The sequence below is a fragment of the Caretta caretta genome, chromosome 1 (assembly GCF_965140235.1).
Source record: "Caretta caretta isolate rCarCar2 chromosome 1, rCarCar1.hap1, whole genome shotgun sequence".
NCBI lineage: Eukaryota > Metazoa > Chordata > Testudines > Cheloniidae > Caretta > Caretta caretta.
The window spans coordinates 163,147,153-163,170,872 of NC_134206.1; the positions used below are offsets into that span (position 1 = coordinate 163,147,153).

General features: G+C 39.7%; 1 protein-coding gene across 2 annotated transcripts in view; it reads left to right on the forward strand.

Annotated features, from left to right (window-relative positions):
- The window catches only part of HLCS (holocarboxylase synthetase), a 216,857-nt gene that overhangs the window by 66,192 nt on the left and 126,945 nt on the right, over positions 1-23,720 (forward strand). For both annotated transcript variants that reach the window (XM_075132835.1, XM_048867137.2), the window contains exon 6: positions 7,544-7,812. In XM_075132835.1, the coding sequence (XP_074988936.1) occupies positions 7,544-7,812 (269 nt within the window). The remainder of the gene's footprint in view (positions 1-7,543; positions 7,813-23,720) is intronic.

Sequence of the window (23,720 nt, forward strand, 5' to 3'; positions counted from 1 at the left end):
CATTTCAGCATGAGAGAGAGACCATGTTGAAAGATACAGTGAAGCAAATATCAAATTAGAAGCAGATATGCTCTCTGAAAAAGAAACAGAAATCATTAGTTGTGAAATCAAGACATTGACTTGCCACTTAGGTCCTTTGGAAAGGCTTATGGCATACCATAGCTATATGGTATAGGTAGGTCATGAAGTGGATACCTGGCTTTGCTTACCATGAAGCAGCAGCTAACATGATTTATTATATGCATATTATTGAGGCATCTGGTAGTTCAACAGTTAGGAATTTATGCCATATTTGAAGTCTATGTTAGAACACAAACCTAACTTCCTGTTTTTTCTCCAAATATAGGTGGCCAGTTGATGTGAAATTTCTATTCATTTTTGTGACGTTTGAATCTTGTGTAGTTTTTTGTTTGGTTTCTCCTCATAAATTTTTATTAGGTAGCTGTATGTGTGTGTTTCTGTCTGAAATTTTGCCTTGACAGTCCTACGTTCCTTTGACAATGGATATTGTTTTTAAAAATTGTCTATAGCTTCATACAACTTCGTAGAAGGAGTGGCTCCCAACTATATCTGGTTCCAACAGGTACTTTAAAAAAATCTTAGTTTTAGGAGCTTTTAAAGCCATTATAACTTGAAGTTTGTATGTGCTGTTGCATAAGTCTCATTGGTTCATGGGGCCCACATAAAACTTTCACATAAAGTGCATATAAAACTTTGTTGCTCAGAAGCTATAATTTTCTATCATTTTATCCTACAACAGAAAAGGGTTCACATGCAGCTGCATTTCTGTCCTCCTTGTGTCTCTCCCTTTCCTCCTTGTTCAGTCCCAACATCCTATAGGCATTGAAAAGAAACCTAGGAAATTAATACACAGAAAACTCCATTATGAAGAAATTAGAGTTGCTGCACATACAGCAGACCTGACACAAAGTCTCAAAAGTGTGGAAATGAAAAGTTAAACCACCTTTTATTCCTCCTGCCGCACACTCACAATTACCACTGCAATCTTAACTCTGCTCCTTTTTCCCCCAGGGACGTCAGCCTTCCATCTCCCCCTTTAACTACCTGTTTGTACACAATCGTAATGGTAAGGTGTGTGCTTATGAGTGAAGAGGTTGAGAGTACTCTTAGGTGGCTCAACTGTCCATTTCTAAGCTTTCGTGATTTGTGTCAGCTATGTTACCCTAACTACTTCTCCCAAAGTTTTTTTTATAGTAATATATACTGTTATCAAATATTCAATTATTTATGAGTCTCTTTATCACTGTGTTATCATTTTAGGTTGTTTCATCAATCTATGTTACTACATCCTTAAACTGACTTTTTAAAAGGTAACATTTTGAAAGGATATTCATTAGTTATCCATAAAAATCAGGTGTTTGAAATTTGTTGAATGGTTTATCATTACCTTCATACTTCTGATTACTATTTTGTACAGTATTAACCTATAAAACAACACACATTTTTAATTGTATTAATAATTTTGATGGGGGGGGTTAATTCTTGTAGTTGGCTGGCTCAGAGAGTCTGGAACTGTGAAGAACTGGTTAGGATTCTTGTCATAAGTTTATACGGTGGAATTGTTGAACTTCCCATCTTTTCCCTCCTATCAACTTTATTTTAAGCAAGAAGAGGGAAAGGAGACTTTACTTTTGAGAATGTAAATATCAAATGTGATTTTTTTTGTGTGTGTGTGTAGGAGCAGAATTTAATATTGCCTTCAATTTAAATTCTTTCTGCCTAATCTGCTACCTTGTTGGGAGATGTTCTACCAACTTTCGGATGAGTTGGTATCTGTGTAAAGATATCGTCTACCTATATGTTTAACAGAGCATTTAACAAGGTGTTTGCCAAGTGTCTGCTTCCAAATTAGGAGGTAAATAGAATTTTGGTTTGATGGCATGTGCAAGTAGCGGTAGCTGTTTGCGTCCAAATGTGTTAATTGGAAAGTGTGTGTGTGTGTGTGTATATGTATATATGTATGTATGTGTGTATATGTATATATATATATATATATATATATGCAACTGCTGTTTATTGCATACGTGCTCATTTAACATGTAGATCTGCAAGTACATGTTTTGGAGTCCTTCCATCATGAACTGCAGTTCAATGTAAGTGTTTGCAAGGAATTTTAAGTAGTATCTTACGTTGTCCCACAATTTCATGCTTTACACAGCACATCTGATCTGGTCCCAGAGGAATGTAAGTTCAGATATTTCAATAATAGAACCAATACCTTTCATTTAAATGGCCATCAGTGGCTGCTACGGAATGGTATACATCTCTGGAGATACGTTTGCCTTTTGACTATAGTCAGTAGGCCGAAAAAGTTGCTAAAGCTTATTGCTTCTCTTCACAAAACTTCCAAAAGATTGTGTTATATTTGAAAGCAAACGTTTCAATCCTATTTTGCTCTATATATGTGACAAAATAAGCAACAGCACGTTACGAGGTTTGTGTGCGTGGATGAGAAGATAAATTAGAACAGTTGTGACTTTAGAATTGCTGCATGTAGTTTTAAACAGTGAGCCTGGTTTTAAAAAATAACCTAGAAATTATGAAAAAATACCTTGAATACACTCTCTTCAAATAGGTAGAAAGTGTATGACAGTGTGGTGCTCCCTGGGGGTACCCAGGGTTGTGAGGCACTTCACCACCAACTAATCTTAGCATGAAGTAGTCTTGTCTGTGCTTGATGTGGATCAACTCCCTGAAACCACTAGTCTCTGGGAGCACAAGTGCTACTTTCCAGGCCTCGCTCCACCTGTAACGCTAGGGATAGATATAAACCAATCCCCTGAGCCTTCCAGCCATTTCCTATAGTGTCTAGCCCTGTATCCACTGAACACTCACAGCATTACCAGGCTTGCTCTTCCCAAAGGAACAGTACACACCAGCTTGTAAGATTCAGTGGAGGATCTGCACTTTGCTTAATACTGCAGCATTTAGATATATTTACAGTGAAAACAAGAATAGAGATTTAAGTGATAGTGGGTAAGAGTACTCAAAACAAATGGTTACATATATAACAGAATCATAAGATGCTTTCTACAGACTCGACTCAACTAACAGGTTAACCTTCTGTCTAAAGAAACTTATCTTAGCCAAAGTCCTCTGGCCTGGCTGAGACCCCATTTTCATGCAGTAAACTAGCTGTCCATTTACTTTTTCGGTGAAACGTGATAGGATGTCATCATTGTCTCCCAAAAATAGTAGAGCAAACCTTTTGAAGAGCACCAAAAGATAGGATTCCCCCCACGCTCACACTGGTTTCTTTTCTTCCTGTTAGTTTTTGTTTGAAGTACACAAAATATTTCATGTGTATTCGGTTTAGACTGGTGAGTGGTGACCCACTGTGAACTATATAATACTTAATTTACATCTAAACAGCCAGATAGATAAACATTTCTTGCCTGACAGAACCTGTTTTTCACCTTTGCTGGTGACCCAGTCCCTAAACACAGACTTTACCAACATATTTTCAGTATATTTGCATAACTCCTTACATACTATCTGTACATACGTTTCGTGATATTGATGATCAGAGTGACACAGGCTTTTATTGAAGACCTCACATGATACTCTTTGAGTTTGAATATAAATGCTAGACTCAAGAGATTTCTGTAACCCCTATGCACCTCCTTGTCTCGGCATTAGGAGGTTCTTGAGGGTCACATACATATTCTGTGGAGTACATGGAGTAATATGCTGTTGCAGCTGTGTAAATTCAAGGATTCTTTTTTGTAAAGATTGAGATGCTATGAAAAGTGTGCAGGGATTTATGGCAACTAATATCAGTCACTTTGAGTGGCTAGCTAGAAATGTAATTGTACTGTAAGTATGTTAAGTATTTAAGGTCTAACCCTATACACCCTTGCTCAGTGTGAGTTGGAAATATTTTTTCTGAGTTGTGATTTTGATACTTATATTAAGGTGAATATTTTCCTTGGGTTTTGTGATAAATGGAAGGGGTGGGGGGTAGTTCCCTTTTATGGACATCCATCCAGCCAGTTAGCTATAAAATCCCTCTTAGTAGCTGTTCTCTACTTTCTTTACCTGTAGAGGGTTAAAAAGTCTCCCTGCTCTGCACAGGTAAAAGGAAGGGAGTGGGCACCTGACCAAAAGCCAATGGGAAGGCTAGAACTTTTTAAAATTGAGAAAAAACTTCCCCTTTGTCTGTCTGTTCTCGGGGAGAAGCAGACAGGAAGCAACTATGCTGTAAGAAGCTTGGGGCTAGGTATGAAAAATCATCAGTATCATACCTAGAAAGTACTCATTTGAAATCTCAGATATGTAAGTAGATCAGGAAATGTCTAGGAAGACACTGTTAGGTTTATCTCTTTTTATTTCTTTATGGCTTGTGGATTCCTCTGTGCTAACCCCAGGTGCTTTCGTTTTGCTGGTAACCTTTAAGCTGGACCTCAAGAAAACTATTTTTGATGCTTAATCCTTATAAGTGGCTTTTTAAATCTAGCAGCAGCCTGAGTTTCCAGATGTATTTTCTTTCTTTTTGTTTTTAATAAAATGAACCTTTTTTAAGAACTGTCCTAAGAGGTTTGTGCACATGTTGTTTAATTAGCTGGTGGCAACAGCTGAATTCCTTTGTTTTTCTTTCTCAGGCCTTCCATGGAGGGGTGGGGGTGAAAGGGCTCGAGGGTACCCCACAGGAAGGAATTCCCAAGTGTGCTTTCCTGGGTTCTCAAAGGGGTTTTGCATTTAGGTGGTAGCAGCATCTTCCCATCCAAGGTCATACAAAAGTTGTAACCTTGGGAGTTTAATACAAGCCTGGAGTGGCCAGTATTAATTTTTAGCATCCTTGCAGGCCCCCACCTTCTGCACTCAAAGTGCCAGAGTGGGGAATCAGCCTTGACAGATGTCTAGAATGCGATCTAAAATTACATCTGTTTGTAAGAAATTAAAGCTAAGTATTAGTAACAGATAATAGGTTACTACATGTAACCCATGGTAATGGCATATAAAGACTTTATCAGCAGGAGTTTGGGAGTACTACATATTACTTTAAGTGAAGTCATAAGTGCATCACAAAGATCAGCCCGAAGAAGCACTGCTAAAAACTTTTATGCCACTTCCTCATTATTTGTGTATATGCAAAAGCTAAGCATTTGAGAGAGTTTGAAAAACATTATGGAAACTGTTTTTGTATTCTTCCATCTGTAAAGTCAGGTGCCTTCGTTGTCTTGAAGCTCAGTGGGCAGAGTTTAGAGGAGCTACAAAAATCTAAAAATGACAAAGTAGCATTTCTGGACCTAAACATGTCACTATTTAAAGCCTGTTGTCTCAGGACCTTTTGTGGCTAGAAGCTAGTGCTGAGTCCCATTGGGGAAACAAATTTTCCTTACTGCATAGAATAAACTCAAATTTTTCTTGCAGTATAGAATTTCAAGATAATGGACTTCAAAATCATGACTTTAATATATAGAAAAAGCTGTAGCTTGCACAGGAAAGAATGGTCCATCCTGAGATTTGAGCAGATGTAAATTTTGGGGAAGAAATTCCATAGCTTGAGCGTGGAAACGGATCCACTATTATTTTTTTAAATAGACGGTGGTATTTGGAATGTTAAATTAATTCCTTGGAGAAGAATTAGTGGGAAGTAAGCATGTGTCATAGCCAGACATGTATTAATTGTCCTGCAGTTAAGACTCTGGACTGGGTCTCAGGCCAATTGGAGTTCAGTTTTAGCTCAGAAAGGTGCTGTGAAGATAACTTAATAAATGTTTGAGGCACTGAAATACTGCCGTAATGGGGTTTGCAAAGGTACCTAGAGATTGATATCTGTCACCTCTATACATACCTAGTTACGACAGATCTGTGTGCTTTTAAACTTGCTAACTTTGCAAGCGCTTTCCGTTTAGAAAAGATCGGAGCAAGAAAAACAAATACTTAAGCATTTTTGTTAGTAAATAGCGTGTGATTTTTCTCAGTGTTAATTCTTCTGTCTCAGGATGGATAGCATGACAGGAGAGTTTGCTGGGACTGAACAAGTAAGTAGGCTTAGTTTGGAATCTGCTCATTTGTATAAATTGGGTTATTATGCTCATTATTTAATGTCTTGGGGAGTCATTTGTCCACAAGTTTCAGATCTGTACCTCCTCCTTTCCCTGGTGCACCAGAAATGTGTTATGTATAGAGGATTTGAACACTTGGAAAATTGCTTACAAGTTACCATTTTCTTTAATCAGTTCATCAGTAGCTTTTACTTCCTTTCCTGCCTTCGCTTCAGTATGTTGCCGACTGGTTTACCTGTGATATAGCTACTTCCATTTTATCTTCTGTTCCTAGCTGATTAATAGATATCTAGTCCAGTTTAGATTCATATTTAATAAAATGAGTGGAGAAAAATACAGTAAAAAGACTGTTTTTGTGTGTGTAGGTGACTGACTTTTTGCTCCTTGTACTTGGCCTAGATTTGGAAAAGTCCCAGCATCTTCTTTTCTTTGGCTGTTTAATAATAGTAGGTGTTTTAAAGAGATGGGGAAACATTTCATATAAATTCCTCTACAATAGCATTAGATAAATCCAAAAAGTTTTATTAATGTGGAGTTGCTGTTTCAGGATATCTCACAGGACCCATGTGGTCCCAATCACCCATCTCCTTAATTTTGTCTTCAGTATAATTTATTTCACATTTCTAAAGCTCTGTAACAAAAGGAAGAAAGCTGAGCATATAGGAGGCTCTGGGATGAGTGTGTGCTTATACTTTGTACTACTTGTGTCCTGTTTGAAAAAATTTTAATTCACAAATCTATATAAACAGCATCATGAGCTGTGACAACAGAGCAGAATGGTAAGTGCCTTCTGTACACTGAGAATAGAATTCTCTTAATTAGGCAAATGCTTTTATAACGTCTTGCTGGCTTCTTTGTTAATCTGTTTTAGCTAATTCCTTAGTTCATAGAATCATAGAGTATCAGGGTTGGAAGAGACCTCAGGAGGTCGTCTAGTCCAATCCCCTGCTCAAAGTTACCCCCTCCAGTTACCCTGGCCAGTTCAAATAAGGTCTTACCCAGGTTGGATTTAGCAAGATTTAGGTCCAAACTTATCAGTAGTCACAACCTCTTCTTCCAGCCTTCTACTGAGGAATCGTTCACCATTATGGAAATGCTTTTTACTAAGTTGTTGCAACGTTCTCAGTAAAGTCTGTCATAACTCTGGGTCATATGACCTGTAGCACAGAAGCCTAAGTGGTTAGGGTGCCAAATCGCCCACTCAGTGTGGGAGTATCCATGTGTTTTAGATTGGTTCCATACTTGAGTGGGTGAGGCAAAGAATGTCTGCACAGAGTCATCAGCAGAGGCCAGGAAGCTGCAAAGGGGGTTGGGTTGCAGGTCAAGGAAGTGACAAGCAGGCGCCAGACCAGGGCAGATCGGCCGATCCTAGGGAGGGAAAGCCTAGAAAATGTAAGCTAGTTTTTCCGTACTCCTGTAGGAGTGACGCTTTTGATATAAACATTCTCAGAAGAAAGTGTGTGTGCATTAATGTGCAGTTGTGCATATTTCTCTCATTTTCCTCTGCACAGGAAAATCATATTGCTTTTCTGAAGTGGCTTGGAAAAAAAGTAGATGTTGAAGGATTAATAAAATCCAGCAAAATGACCCTTAAGTTTGTCTCCTCTTACAAGCCGGAAATTGAGATAATGCCATCTCTCATACCAGTCGTCACTGTGGGAGGCTTCTCATCTGAACACTTCAGCCTGCAGACATATCAACAGAATCTGCAAACAAAGAAGCTTGGCAAGATTGTTCTGTTTGCTGAAGTCACATCAACAACAATGAATCTTCTTGATGGGTAAGGTGCTGGTGTAGACCATCTCAGATAAACATTTTGAATTGTGATTCACATATAATGAAATACACTAACCATACAATGTACAGAATGAAGTTGAAAACTTTTCTCTTTGACTTAGCTTTTGCTCAATAACCTCTATATACTGTGACAGGGTCAGGCCAGATGGCTACAGGAGAGTGATAGAAGACAGATATATTAGCCCCAGGTTAAGTAGGTCACTTTTCACTGGGTAAGGTAACAGGGAAGGTTCCAGAACAATCAGGAACTTTCTGGAAACAATTAAGGCAGACAGGCTGATTAGAACACCTGCAGCCACTCAAGAAGCTTCCAGAATTAATTAAGACAGTCAGGCTAATCAGGGCACTTGGGTTTAAAAAGGAGCTCACTTGAGTTTGTGGCGTGCGTGCGAGGAGCTGGGAGCAAGAAGCGCAAGAGGCTGAGAGTGAGAAGGTATACTACTGAAGACTGAGAAGTACAAGCATTATCAGACATCAGGAGAAGGTCCTGTGGTGAGAATAAAAAAGGTGTTGGGAGGAGGCCATGGGGAAGTAGTCCAGGGAGTTGTAGCTGTCACGCAGCTGTTACAGGAGCCACTGTGGACAGCTGCAACCCATAGAGCCCTAGGCTCGAACCCGGAGTAGAGTGCGGTCCCGGGTTGCCCCCAACTCCCTACTTGATTCCGGAGGAGTTGAACTGGACTGTGGGTTTCACCAGAAGGGAAGGTCTCTGGCCTGTTTCTCCGATCCACTAGGTGGATCAGCAGAGACTGCGTGGATTGTTCTTCTTCTTTCCCCATGCTGGCCAGTGATGAGGCTAACTGAGTGAACGGCGATTTGAGCCACGAAAATGGCCAAACTGAGGGCTGCCATGAACCTCTGAGGTGAGCAAATCTGCCAATAAGCGCAGGACCCACCAAGGCAGAGGAGGAACTTAGTCACAATACACATGAGCTATTTCTCCTACTGACTGAGAAGTAAAAAGGAAAGAGACTGATTGTTTATTTGTAAATACTTAAACGCTCGATTCTGTGGTAATGGAAGCCTTACAAGTATTTAGATGTCTTTGAGAAGGAAAACTTATTGTACCAATTACTTTGTTGATAATAGGACTTCACTATTGTTTCTCCTGTAGCAAACCGTTAATTGTAATGTTTTGTGAAGGCATAAGCAGATATAGAAGACCCTCGGGATTTTTCTAAACCTAGTTGATAAAATGAAAAACAAGTTTTCTTATTTAAAAAGTAATTTATTTCTTTGTAATATTATATAATTTTTTACGTTCTATTAATACCCTTTTAAGTTATATGAATATTTCACTGTCAAATTTCTTTTTTCCCCCCCAAACATTCATTAGAGTTTAAAAATACTTTTAAGCAACACATACATGACTTTGGTAACACCTATGCAGGATGTCAGTTGAGGAAAATAGTTCATTGAGATTTAAAACAGGATTAGAAAAGTACATGAATAACACTAGACCCAATAGTTACTCTAGCTAGGCTACCATTTACAAGGACTATAATTGTAATATTTCAGAGCACAAACTAATCAGATGGTTGAAGAAATACCTCCTCCCCACCCCCTCCATGTGGTGATGTGGCACAGTTGGCCAGATATGCAATCAGTTAAGTCATCTTAGCTGTGGTCACAGTTCATTAATTAATCAGCAAGAAGAGCTGTTTTTCTTCGGCTATAGAGCCCAAACTGTAGGTCTTATATAAACTGAATTGAGAGTATATTTTCTTGGTAAGGAATAGGTGGATTTGGTTTAAAAAAAACCCACCATATTTTAACAAGAATGAGTCTGTATTAGAATAATTTTATAGTAGTTCAAATTTTATGCTTAAATAGCTAGTTGACAAGTGTTCATTAAATACTAGCAGTCTTTTCTGTGGAATCTAATAGTAATAGATCAAGGGATATTTTTAACCCATGAATTTAATACATTTTTCCTGAAATATACTTTAATCTGATTCATAAATAGGATTTACAAAGTTTCTTAATTTATCCAGAAATCCACAATAAGCTAGAAAAACTCAGAAGCAAGTTTTGAAAATTTGAAAGCTTTAACGCTGTTCAGCTAAATTATTTTAATTAAACTATTGATTGTATTAAGTAATTTAATTTAATGAAACAATTCCTTATTAAGATGGAGACAAAACCTGTTAATTTTTCTCACTAAATGTGAAAGATATTGCTATTGAATGTTTTCCTTTTTTGTTTTTGGCATGCTAATTAAAAGTTAGCCTAAATCTTGGGAGAAAGAATAACTTTATTTTGGCCCCAGTCGTGCAACTGGATCTGTTTGTGGAAGCCCATGCACCTGTGTGCATCCCCATGGACTTCATTGGCAATCCACAGAGACACAGGGGTCCATTCTTCTGGATCTTATGCAGGATTTGGTTTTCAATTTTTAGTGTGGGATAGTACCTTTTGTTGTATAACTTTAAAAAACTCACTCCAGGTGAAATAGCAACTCCGACCTGTTAAGATGAAATCAGAATCATCATTGTGTCTGAAGAAACTGAAGACATGATACTTCAGTTAACAATTAGGGATTACATCATGGTAGGGGTCTACGGTAGACCACCAAATCAGGAAGAGAAGGTGGATGAGTCATTTCTAGAGCAAATAACAGAAATAGTCAAAACACAAGTCATGGTACTAATGCAGGACTTGAAATACCCAGATACCTGCAAGATCAGAAAACACAAAATTTCCAGTAAATTCTTGGTCTGTGTTGGGCAAAATGGTTTGTTTCAGAAAGTGTAGGAAATAACCTGGCGGACAGCCATTGTAAACTTGATTCTGACCAACAGGGAGAATTGGTTGTGAATCTGAAGGTAGAGGGCAAGTTGTGTGAAAGTGATCATGAAGTGATAGATTTAATTATTGTAAAGAAAGGAAGGAGTGAAAGCAGCAGAATAAGGACAATGGATTTCAAAAAAGCAGGCTTTAACAAATTCAGAGAATTGGTGGGTAAGGTGTAATGGGAAGATGATGTAAGGGATAAAGGTATACAGGAGAGCTGGCGGTTTCTCATGGAGAAAGTATTGAAGGTGCAGCTGCAAGCTATCCTGATGTGAAGGAAATATAGGAAGAATAGAAAGAGGCCCTTGTGGCTTCATCAGGAGCTCTTTAATGACCTGAAAATGAAAATGGATTAAGGTACAAAATGAGTTACTGCCTTTTATACATCTTGGTAGGTGAAAGAAAGAGGTTCTTTAAATACATTAGGAGCAAGAGAAAGACAAAGGAATGTGTTGGTACTCTACTTAAGGAGAGGGAAAGAGAGCTAATAACTGGTGACCTCGAGAAGGCTGAGGTGTTTAATGCCTATTTTGCTTCAGTCTTCACTAAAAAGGTTAGTCGTGACCACATACTCAACACAATGAATATTAACAACATTGGGAGGGGGAGAGGAATGGAAGCCAAAATGGGGAAAGAACAGATTAAAAAATATTTAAATAAGTTAGATTTATTCAAGTTGGCAGGGCCTGAAGGAATTCATCCTAGGGTACTGAAGGAACTAGCTGAAGCAATCTCTGAACTGTTATGAATTATCTTTGAGAACTCATGGAGGACAGGTGAGGCCCTTCTCATGGAGAAGGGCAAACATAGTACCTGTCTTTAAACATTGGAACAAAGAGGACTCAGGGAATTACAGCCTAACTTTGATACATAGAAAGGTACTGGAACAAATTATTATACAGTCAGTTTTTAAGGGCATAATAGGGTTATAAGAATATCCAAAATGAATTTGTAAAGAACAAATCTTACCAAACCAATCTAATTTCATTCTTTTACAAGATTACTGGCCTACTGGATAGGGGAGAAGTAATAGACCTGATATGTCTTGATATTAGAAAGGCTTTTGACACAGTCTCACATAACATTCTCATACGTAAACTAGGGAAATGCAGTCTAGATGAAATTACTGTAATTTGGGTGTACAACTTGTCAGAAGACCATACTGAAAGAGTTGTAATCAATGGTTGGATTTCAAACTGGGAGGGCATGTCTAGTGGGGTCCCACCTCAGTCAGTCCTGGGTCTAGTACTTTTCAGTATTTTCATTAATGACTTAATGAAGTGGAGAGGTTGCTTCTATAATTTGCAGATGACAGCAAGCTGGGAAGGGTTGAAGTACTTTGAAGGACAGGATTCAAAATGACTGTGACAAATTAGAAAATTAGTCTGAATTCAGAAAGATGAAATTCAATAAAGACAAATTCAAAGTACCTTGCCTAGGAAGGAAAAATCAAATGCACAACTACAAAATAGGGAATAACTGGTGGTAGTACTGCTGCTGAAAAGGATCTGAGGGATTAAAATGGGTCACAAATTGGATATGAGTCACATTGTTATATGATGCAGTGGTAGAAAAAGGCTAATATAATTCTGGGGTGTATTAAAAGGACTGTGTGTAAGACACAGGAAGTAATTGTCCTACTTTACTTGGCACTAGTGAGGCATCAGCTGGAGTACTGTATCCAATTCTGGGTGCCACACTTTAGGAAAGATGTGGACAAATTGGAAAGAGTCCAGAGGAAAGAAGCAAAAGTGATAAAAGGTTTAGCAAACCTGCCCTATGACAAGAGGCTAAAAAAAAACTGGGCATGTTTAGTCTTGGGAAAAGAAGACTGAGGGGCGACCTGATAAGTCATCCAATATGGTAAGTGCTATTATAATGAGAACAGAGATGGGCTTAATCTGCACCAAGGGACATTTAGGTTAGATATTTGGAAAAACTTTCTAACTGTAAGGGTAGTTAAGCTCTGGAATAGGCTTCCAAGGGAAGTTTTTAAGAACATCTGTCAGGTATGGTGTAGGTAGTCCTGCCTCAGTGCAGGGGTCTGGACATGATGACTTTTCGAGGTCCCTTCCAGTCCTATATTTCTGTGATTCTATACATATGCACTGACATCTGTTTCAGATGATGCAGTGACAATAGGAGTATCTTCACTTTTGAATGTTAGGTGTTGTATTGCTCAAACTACAGTTGGGATTTCATTAGCTATCACGTTAAGTAGGATCAGCCCTGGTCAGTATTTAAGATCTTCAAGAAAAAGATCAAAGTGTTGCAGGAAGTGGTGGTGGCATTCCAATAAATGTAACTTTTCCTTCCGATTCCAAACTTAGGCCCTGATCCTGCAGACCCCTAGGGAACTTGAGTTCGTTAACCCACATTTGTCTTTGGTCATATCAACTCAGCACGATGATGGAACTGAATGAAGTCTTTCCGCCACTTTCTGGTTTGTATCAGTGTCACACTGTCTGGAGTGGCTCACAACCATGAGTGCCTGCTTCAGGGCAGACTGTCAAAAACAGGTCAGACACCCCAAACTAGTAGTATGTTCTACAATTAGATTTCACCAATCCAATAACAAATGTGAACTCCTGGATCACTATAACCGTCTTAACCGTGGAGTCACAGACAGTCCCCTTAGACAGGGGTGGGCAAACTTTTTGGCCCGAGGGTCACATCGGGGGTGCGAAATGGTATGGAGGGCTGGGTAGGGAAGGCTGTGCCTCCGCAGACAGCCTGGCCCCCACCTCCTATCCGCCCCCTCCCACTTCCCACCCCTGACTGCCCCCCCCTCAGAACCCTTGACCCATCCAACCTCTCGTGCTCCTTGTTCCCTGACTGCCCCCTCCCGGCACCTCACCCCCTATCCAACCCCCCCTTCTCCCTGTCCCCCGACTGCCCCGACCCCTATCCACACCCCCGCCCCCTGACAGGCCCCCCCTACCCATCCAAGCCCCCGCCCCACTCCTTGTCCCCTGACCGCCCCCTCCTGGGACCCCCGTTCCTAACTGCTCCCCCGGGACCCCCTGACCCTCCCCGGGACCCCACCCCTTACCTAACCTCCCCCTGCTCCCTGTCTCCTGACTGCCCCCCCACCCCCGAACCTCTGCCCCATCCAACCACCCCCTGACTACTCCCTGGGACATCCTGCCCCATATCTAACCCGCACTCGCCCCGCCCCCTTACCATGCCGCTCAGAGTGGCAGGACATGCTTATTGGAAAGCCTGGGAGGTGGGTAGGCGCAAGCTGTGCTGCTACTGCAGGGGAGGAGGAGACGGGGGGGAGGGGCCGGGGGCTAGCCTCCCATGGCTGGGAGCTCAGGGGCCAGGCAGGACAGTCTGGCTGGCCGTAATTTGCCCACCTCTGCCTTAGACTCTCAGTCTATCTTGTCACCCAGGCAAGCTGGACTTAATTATAAATGGTCATTTACACTGAAAATCACTAAATATTTAGGTTGCTTTCAGTCCAGTCACTTACACCAGATCAATTGGCACCCTAAGTCTTACATTAAAGACATTGCCGGTAGCCAATCCTGTAATGAACTATTTAAAGGCATATTAACTTGGAAAAAGAAGTAAGTGTGTTAACATATATAGGTTAATGCAAGCAAACATATACACACAAATGAGTTTCAATCTATATCCTAAAAGTGGCAGAGTTGTAGCTATCTGTCAATTCAAAATGTCTTTCCGGGGAGACCCAGGAGTAACTCCCAGGGATCTCTGCCTTAACTGCTCCGCTGCAGTGCTTTGATGAAGACGCTGTACATCAATGGGAGAGAGCCCTCCCATTGGCATAGTTACTCCATCTCCATGAGAGGCCGTAGTCATCTCAGTGGGAGAAGCTCTCCTGCTGATATAGTGCTACCTGTTCCAGAGGTGGGGGTGTGTTAAGGTTGGTATATAACTACATCGCTCAGGGTGAGAGTTTTTCACACCTATGAGCGACGTGGTTATACTGAAATAAGTGTGTAGTCTAGACCTGGCCTTAGTTTAGTGTCTTTTGCCCTGTGAGAGTTCAGACAGATTTTTCTTGTGATCCTGTTTTATCTTTTGCATTTGGCCTTCTAGTCCAGGAGATGAGCTCTCTTGCATGTAGCATTTCCAAGGCGTGATAGGGCCAATCACCAATCCTTTGAAAAACAAAAAACAAACAAAAAAAAAAAACAGGAGGACTTGTGGCACCTTAGAGACAAACAAATTTATTTGCGCATAAGCTTTCGTGGGCTACAGCCCACTTCATCAGATGCATAGAATGGAACATATAGTAAGAAGATATATACATACATACAGAGAACATGAAAAGGTGGAGTAAGAGGCTAATTTGATGTTTCTTAATGGCCCATTTAATCTTGATTGGCCTCCTTAATAGGTGCAGGGGACAATTCCAATGCCTGGATTCACATGTTCAGAGCAAACATTTTCAAAGTTATAAAGTAAAACTTACATTTTTCCTTATAGCATGGCATACAGGCATTACAAGTGAGATTAGTGCATGCAGCTACTTACAAGCATTTCATAGTCTAAACAATAAATATATTCTTATAAGACTAATGCCAGTTTTGAACAAAACTAACATACAGGTGAGCTAGTTTGATTTCCAGCTATGAGTTTGTCAGTTCTTAGCTAACACCTGCAGCCTTGGCCAGAGCTGGCACTTGGTTTACCAGCATCACAACCAGCTTCATAGATTTGTTCATTTTTAAACCTTTTTGTTCTGTGTCACTGTGTCTATCCTTTGTCTTGATGTCTAGGTTCTGTAACTATAGGATGGCCACTCTATCAAGGGAGGCTAGGTATTGTAGATTGCCCTCCAGATATGAGGCTGGGGACAGTCTTCCACCATATGAGGAGTTGTCTGCAATGCTGGGAGGAAACCAGCACAGCGTGGTGCATGGTTGTGGCAATTCTGGTCGAGCCAGAGAATAGCCTGTTGAGCCTGTGATCAAGGCAGCAGGTGTACAATGGACTCCTGACTTTACTTAATGAGTTAGACTCTTTCCCACCAATGCCTCCAGTCTGTAAGGATATATCTTTCAGCTCCGTAGCAATGCTAATCGTTCGTGTGTGGAAATGGGCCAGTAGCCCTCTTGTCCAAGAGTGTGTGAGCTGCTGTAAAGGAGTGTTGAGCCATCAGGTGGGGCGTTGCATCCCGGACCAAAGGAGTAGAATTCGTCCCTTAAATACAAGCAGACCTTTGAGTTAGTACTGGAAGCAATAATGGAATGGCTGTAGCACATGAAACAAGCACATGAAACAAGACGAGTCATGTTGTTTGTGAGGACAGTGAATAACCTTAGATTTGCAGGTAATCCTGAACTCATAGCGTTGACCCAGGAGGATTTAAGAGAATAACTGATGAGGGAGATTGGGAAAACAGCATGTTTGACCCACATGAGTAGCGTCAATTTAGTCAACTACTCATAAGCTTAAGTGTCTACAGGGCTGGATCTACAGGACTTTTCTTCGCAATGATGCTATTTGAGGTGTTGGCTTTCAGATGAGATGTAGAACAGAAGTCCTCATCATTAAATAGCTTTTTGTTGGAGAAGGGTGTCCTCCCCAATTCTAGTATGGGCAATTAAATTCTGCCTACTGGAAGCTGCCTTTTTAATTAGCTACGGTATATGTTTTGAAGAGTGTGGCTGGTATTATTGTGGCTGCATTGTTGTAGTCGGTGATATATTCCTTATACATACGCAGCTTGCAATTCAGTGAAGCGCTTTGAGGCTTTAAAAGCCAGCCATTCACAAGTGTCTATTCGAGAACTATTCTGGTGTCTTTAATTGAAAACATAATCTAAATAAATCAAGTGTATATTGTACTTAGCACAGATTCCCAATGAGTCATTATGAAGTCAGTAGAACATGTAGTGTATTACTTTCTTTTAGCCATCAGTCCTAAGTAAAACAAACAAACAAAAACAAAAAACAAAAACAAAAAAACAGTTCCTGGAAGCAGGTTTTATTGGAGGTCCAGGCCAAAGGGAAATCTCAGAAAAAAGGATCTCCTTGCTTGCAATAAAAAAAAAAGTAGCCATGGAAAACCCTGATAATGCTAAGAGTTCCATTAAAAATAGTGTGTGTTTCAGTTCAGGCTTGCATAAACAGACAAGTTTTATAACTGCAGATACTGGTTTTTGGCACTTTCAAGAAACTTTATCCGATGAAAGCTCTTGATTTTTTTTTGTCATGATCTAACGAATGCTTTGCACAAGTATTTCAACTTGCCTTTATTTCAATGATTATACTTCTACGTAATACTATTTGCGGCCTGAGTTCTTTAGCTGTGCAACAAATGCAGAAAGGTGTCTATCCTTAGAATAAATGTTTCAAACTCTAGAAATGATAGCTCTTAAAATTTGTTAAATCTAAGTAGACTGAAAAGGTGATATAGAAGTCACTTCATAGGCATTAAACTATGATGAATTAATAAATATGACAAATTGTTAATATAATGTTGATCACAAGTATGCCATTGAAGTTTCAGAATGTAAGATGATTTGAGGTTTTCCTTTACCTTTTCCACAAGTTGAACCTTAGTTTTTCTTCCTTCTCACTCCCCTGAACCTACATATCCACCAAAAATTAAGACATAGAAGGAGAAAGTAGGCTGGAACTAATTTAATGGCTGAGTGACCTCACAGTAGAGAAACAGCCGGAGCCTAATAGAGGTCTTTGTCTACATTTCCACCCTGGCTGGTAACGTGCCAGTCAAAAGTCAAGCAAAAGAAACAGGTGGAAACTATTAGACCTGTCATAAAGTTTGAAAAATTGATTCTGGAGTTTAAGTGAATAGATTGAACTTGACAGTGTTGTCCTAAAGATTCTAAGGGAAAAATCTGTAGTTTAATTTGAAATCCCTTGATTATTCATTAGCTCTCCAGATGGCTTGTATTGATGTTTTACATATATTAATATACACACTGTATTATCGTTGGCATAAATTTAAATGTACTATAGTAACACACAGTGTGCATACACCTTTAAGTACCTTAAATTGAAGGGTATTAGACTAATTGTAAAATAAAGATTTGTTTAGATATTTAGACTAATCAGTAATGCTTTTATGGTTTTACATTAGATGTTACTGAATCCTTGGAAAATATTTAAAAATTTTTTACTATTTTTTTCATTATTTATTAAATTAAAATTTATAATGATCATCAGTACTGCAATTTAAGTCCCATTCCAGAGTTTTTGTCTGTTAGTCAAGAAGATCCATCACAAAGTCACCAAAACAGGTTATCCTTTTCACTCTCAGGCCCCACTAGCATGTGTGGGATTGTATGATTTAGCATGGGCTCATTATTTTTAAGGATGTAGCTGGAATAGTGATACAAGTAATGTACTGTAGGGACATATTTGACAGGCCTGGGGCACTCAAGAAATGATAAAGAAATAGGTCTAGCACGCTTTTATTGACTGGAGTAGTTTGGTCAAAAAAAGTTAGAATATTAATTAGGCACATGTGGTGAACTTATAGTTTTATTCTTTAAAATGTTATAGTTGCTATCGGTAATGTTTTATGTTGTAGAAGGGTTGGTTTTCATGTGTATAAGTGCAACATATGATCTATATTAAATGCCTGAAGATCTGTGTGTGTGTATATATATCTATATCACTAATAAAAATGCTATTGTAGGACATACTCCACTCATATACAATGGGAAGAATGAACTTAAAACACTCAGTATGGTGCAGTAGCTGTGGACAGGACACATGACTTTATTCACACAGCAGGATAGTGAATTTTAGTGTAGGAGCAGAGAGAACTAAATTGTTCTCATATACCTGGTAAATAGGGATATGTAATTAAAATGACAAGTCAAAATAAACAGTGCTCAATGGTTTAAAAAGCCCTGGGGGAAAAAATCCTCTGCATTGCTGGGATCTCATTTGAGTTTTTCTTTAATGCCCTTTTGGGTTCACATAGCATGAAGTTCACCAAATTGTGACTTCACTTGTGCTTCTGATTTTGAGAGGTGATTAGGACTTGAAATAAATTTTAAAACTCTGTTGCAGTTATTTTATTTAAAGAGAATCAACAACGAAAGGTGTATACAATAATGTGTTGCTGACACTTCTGGGAAACTGACAGTGAAGTGAAACTGAAGCAGCAGTTCAAAAGAGATAATTTTTAGATTGGGAGAGAAAGAGTGATCTACAAATACATGGAGACCCCTTTCTGTCTGCCCTCTATCATGCCTTTAGCTTCACCTCCTTTAAGTCCAGTCCTAAAACATACTTATTCCCAAAAGCCTGTAACTATTGCCTTCCCTGCATAGGTAACTGAAAACTTGAAAAGAAGGTAAAACAAATTGTGGAACTAAGATGACCTATGCAAGACTATGCCATACAAGTGCACTGTTTCTGTCACATCCTGTCCCTTGTGCTTACCTGTTTAAGGCACAATCTTGCAGACACTTGCAGTAGCTCTCCCTATGGTTCTATCTACGTAGGCAAAAAAGTGTCTTTCAATAGTCATCTTAACATGACTAAAAACCTCCTTTAACACTCATGTAGACATAGTTTGCTATGTTTTAGATCATTAGAGCTGTCAAGTTATAGCCTAAACTCAGCTGGGATTTAAAAAGCACCTTTGTCTATGTAGATAAGGCATTCCATAAATAGTTCCACTGATCTCCTACCTTCCCCTCCCTTTTCCCCCATAGACATCTTGCAGGACCTAGGCCCTTAGACTGTAAACTCCACAAATCCAACTTTGTCTTCTACCCTGTTTGCAGAGTGCCTTGTTCTTTGATAGTGATAACTGTCATGAAGGTGACAGTTAAAGTGTGGGGTTCTTGTTTAGGGGCAGACAAGGCTAGTTAACTCTGACTGGGTTTTTTTTAAATTACATGAGACAGATTCCTTTAGTCAAATTTAAAGCTTAGATTACCAGTTCATACACTGAACTGAATCTACAGCATCTGTTCTAGAATTCTAGTTAGTACTAAAATATACCCAAACTCTGTCTCATTCCTGCTTGTAACTGTGGTCTTCCACAGTTACATGATTCTACGTGATAAAGGACTTGGTCACTTTGCAGTTCCAAGTTCTTCATTTTTTATGCATTGCACAGAGTTATTCATCCTTTTCACAGAGTATTGTCTTTTTTTCCCCCTCCATAAGTGTTCAAGTTAGTGAGCAGGAAAATGATGTCATGGCTGGCAAAAGGGATAACTTTTACTTTATATGTACCGAAAATGTGCATTTTTACTGGATATTGCCCCAAACCTCCAGTTTATTCTTAGTATTCTCTTTAGAGTTCTTAATAAAATGTTCAGTGAAGTGCAACTAGAGGAACATCTGATATATGCAAAATAATAATGGAAAGAGGGAGAAAGGTCCCTGGATAATTGCTGGCCCATGGTTCTATTTTAGAGTTACAGGGCAAGGTCACCATGTAAGAAAGAAATGTGTGTAAACAGAGTGGACATTGCAGTTGAATGTCTAGAGGTACATCATTTTAAAAACTACTGATTACTAAAACCCTAGCAAGTTTTAATATTCTTGAATGTACTCTACAAATAATTTAACTTGCATGTAGGGTATGATTGTATAACTTGATTATTGAGACAAGAATCCAACAGAAGTTGGTCCAATAAAAGACACTACTTCACCCATCTTGTCTCTCCTAATACCCTGGGACCAACAAGGCTACAGCTTCACTACAAATAACCTGATTATTGTAAAACACTAGAATTACATATTTATTGGAGGGGGTGGGAAGCACCTTTTGAAGATTTTTAAACCACCAATTCACATCCAGCCATCTTCCTCATTGTTTGGGTCATTATCATTTTTCTTCAGTTTTATAATTTTACATGCAAGGCTTGTATTTTTTTTATTTGCAGGTCTTTTCTCTCAGAAAAATGTGTGTTTAATACTTCCCTTTCCTGGATTCAGGACAGCTGCTTCCATGTTCTCACTCCAGAAGGATTTTCTAATTTTGCACCCGCTTTGGGTGATGCATATTAGATCAGTGAACAGAAAAAGTCTGTTTCCATTTGACAGGTCCTCCTGCTGTTATCCAACAAGCCTCAACAGTAGCCTGTTTGTCCCTTATTGGTTAAGACAGTTCTAAAGGTACAGTATCTCCTGATTATTTTTTGCTCATTGGTACTCCAGGGCATCATTTGACATTAGAAGGGGCTGTCCTCCATATTGATAATTAAGAATTGTGCAAAAGTTTTTGTAATAGAGCCAAGAGTCATTTCTTTCCATGCTGGTAGGAAAGCCAAGAATTCGGATGTTCTTGGCTCCGATTTGGTTCTGTGCCATTCCCAGTCATCTTTCCATGACACCAATGTTTTTAATTACATGCTTGCTGAAAGATTTTGGATTTGGATTTGTCATCTCCACAAGCATTTATCCTTGGGTTAATTTTCCCTGCCTCTTTCCACCTGTTTGAAACACTCAGGGTTTGTTCTTAACAATTACATCCCTATTTTGCTGTCACGTACCTTGTGTGTTTGATTTTTCATGGAATTGGAATCCAACTATGTGCCTCTTCCTTCTTCCTTTGTGTAAAGTTAGTAGGTTTTCTTCCAGTTAATAAAAGGGGGCCCAGTTTTATGGGTTGCTGAATATTTCGGAGGCAGGTTTGAGGTTTCCAAAGGGGACTGGATCATGAAAAATAGATATCTATTTTGTTGCGCAGAGCAATTATCCTACATTGTACTCCTTCCCTACATTACATTACCCTGATGCTAGGAGTTCTTATGTAATTTCTTGTTTTAGTATGAATAAGTAGGGGTGTTTTGAGAACTCATCATTCATGAAATGCAACTAGTGTGCAGTTAAGGCTGCACAGTTAAAACAAAGTGAGAGAATGCAAAAAGTGTGGTCCCAACAGCAAGGCTAGCTTGGCTGCATTGCACAGTCTTATGTTTTATTCCATATGTCATACAAGACTAATTGTGCATATTAAGCTTTGTAGCTAGCCTTATAAACCAGAGCAGCCTTTCAGAATGAAGGAACCTCAACTTAGTTGGAAGGAACCTCAACTTATTTGCACTTGCTGACTTTTTGCGATTTATCTATGTATGCAGCACTATGCATAAACATTTTCTGGCTTTAATTTCCTTCCTTTTACAAAATCAGAGGAAAAGAGAAATTGCCTGTGTTAACCTAATTGGGACCATTTACGTAATATGAAGTTTATACCTCACTGAGATGAATATGGTAGATGAGGAGGACAGAAAGATGGTGTGAATGGCAAGAAGGAAAATCCCATTCCAGAGTTGTTGTTGTTGTGTCTTGTGGACACTGGTCCATTATGACTTTGAGTGAGCTCACCAACTCATGTGAGATTGGTTAAGGGATACACCTTTACACCCCAGGTTGGTAGTGATCAGAAGACATTACAATCTAGAGGGTATTAAACTTGCTTTGAAATTATTTGATTGTCTAGGTCTAATTCTCAGTGGAGAGGTGTTTACGTAGCGAACACTATCCTAATTGGCACTGCACGTTATCCATTGTTTATAACCTCAGCAGAGATACAAAGGTTTAACTCAGGGGGGGTGGGGTGGCCAACCTGAGCCTGAGAAGGAGCCAGAATTTACCAATGTACATTGCTAAAGAGCCACAGTAATATGGCAGCAGTCCCCCATCAGCTCCCAGCGCCTCCTGCCCACCGGCAGCCCCGCCGATCAGCGCCTCCCCCTCCCTTCCCGCACCTCCTGATCAGCTGTTTCATGGCGTGCAGGAGGCTCTGGAGGGTAGGAGGAGGAGCGAGTGCATGGCAGGCTCAGGGGCAGGGCCAGGAACGGGTGGAGTGGGGGCAGCGCCTGTGGCAGAGCCAGGGGTTGAGCAGTGAGCACCACCTGTTCCAATTGGAAAGTTGGTGCCTGTAGCTCCAGCCACGGAGTCGGTGCTTATACCAGGAGCTGCATATTAACTTCTGAAGAGCCGGCATGTGTCTCTGGAGCCACAGGTTGGCCATCCCTGAACAGATCTTTAACTGAACAGATCTTTCCAGTGCATGCTACAGCTTTTAATGCAGTTTCATATTCCATTATATATCGTGAAATTACATAGGATGAAAGTCAGTGTAGAAATTAGTTCCGAGGTTTTTTTTAAGGGCACTGCCCTAGACAACAGTTACTTGAACACTGTGATCCCAGTCCACTTTACTCATGATTTCTGTGAAAATTTAGGCTATTCTAAAAAGTGTCTAAAAGCTTCCAGAAAATGTCTTTCATCTTCATCCAACGTATCTTTATTTGTGTTTATTAATCCTTTAGAAAATTGTTTTCTACTCAGTTGCGTTTGGCTTTGATGTTAAACCAACACCTCCCTCTCCTTAAGCTTCTCAAACTTTTGAAAACAAAACATTCTGAGAAAATGGCCAAATTGCAACTTGTATTTAACCTTTCCATATATCTTGGAGAGATCACATAATTTGTGTTTCTCTCCTGTGTTTTTTTAATTATGTAATCTTCCCTCTGTTTTATAACTCTTGCATTGGTAAAGAGGAACCTGTAAAGAAAACGGAAGCCGGGCTGCTTGATTTAAATAACAATAAGAAAATATAGCTGTCAGGTATTAAAATATCTTATGTAAAGAGGATACCCGAGGGCATATCTACATCTAGGAGCAAGCCTCCCAGCCTGGGTCCACAGACTTATGCTAGCAAGGTTCTTGCTAGCTCTCTAAAAATAGCTATGTAGATGTTGCACCTTGGGCTGGAGCCTGGTGGTGGGGAGAGGCTTGAGAGCTCATGCTCCAGCCTGAGCTGCAATGTCAAACCAACATCAGCAGAGATATTTTTAGAGCTCAGCCTGTGCAAGTCTGTGGACCCTGGTTGGGAGGCTCACTCCATAAATGGCAGATGATATATTGTGCTAATTGGGGAATTCTGCCCACTTTATCCATAGCTGAAAAGGCACTACTTGAAGTGGAACTGGTGAAGTTTCACTGCAGACTGGAGGCTGTGTGTGGGTTTTCCAAATCTTGCTCTACCTCACAGACAGAGAATATCTACTCTCCACATGCAGCAAATCTCGATTCCAAGAGAGCTGCCTGCTTGCCCCAGGCACACTAGGAATTTGGGAGTTGGGACTGACTGGAGGAAAGTGGAACCAATGTATTT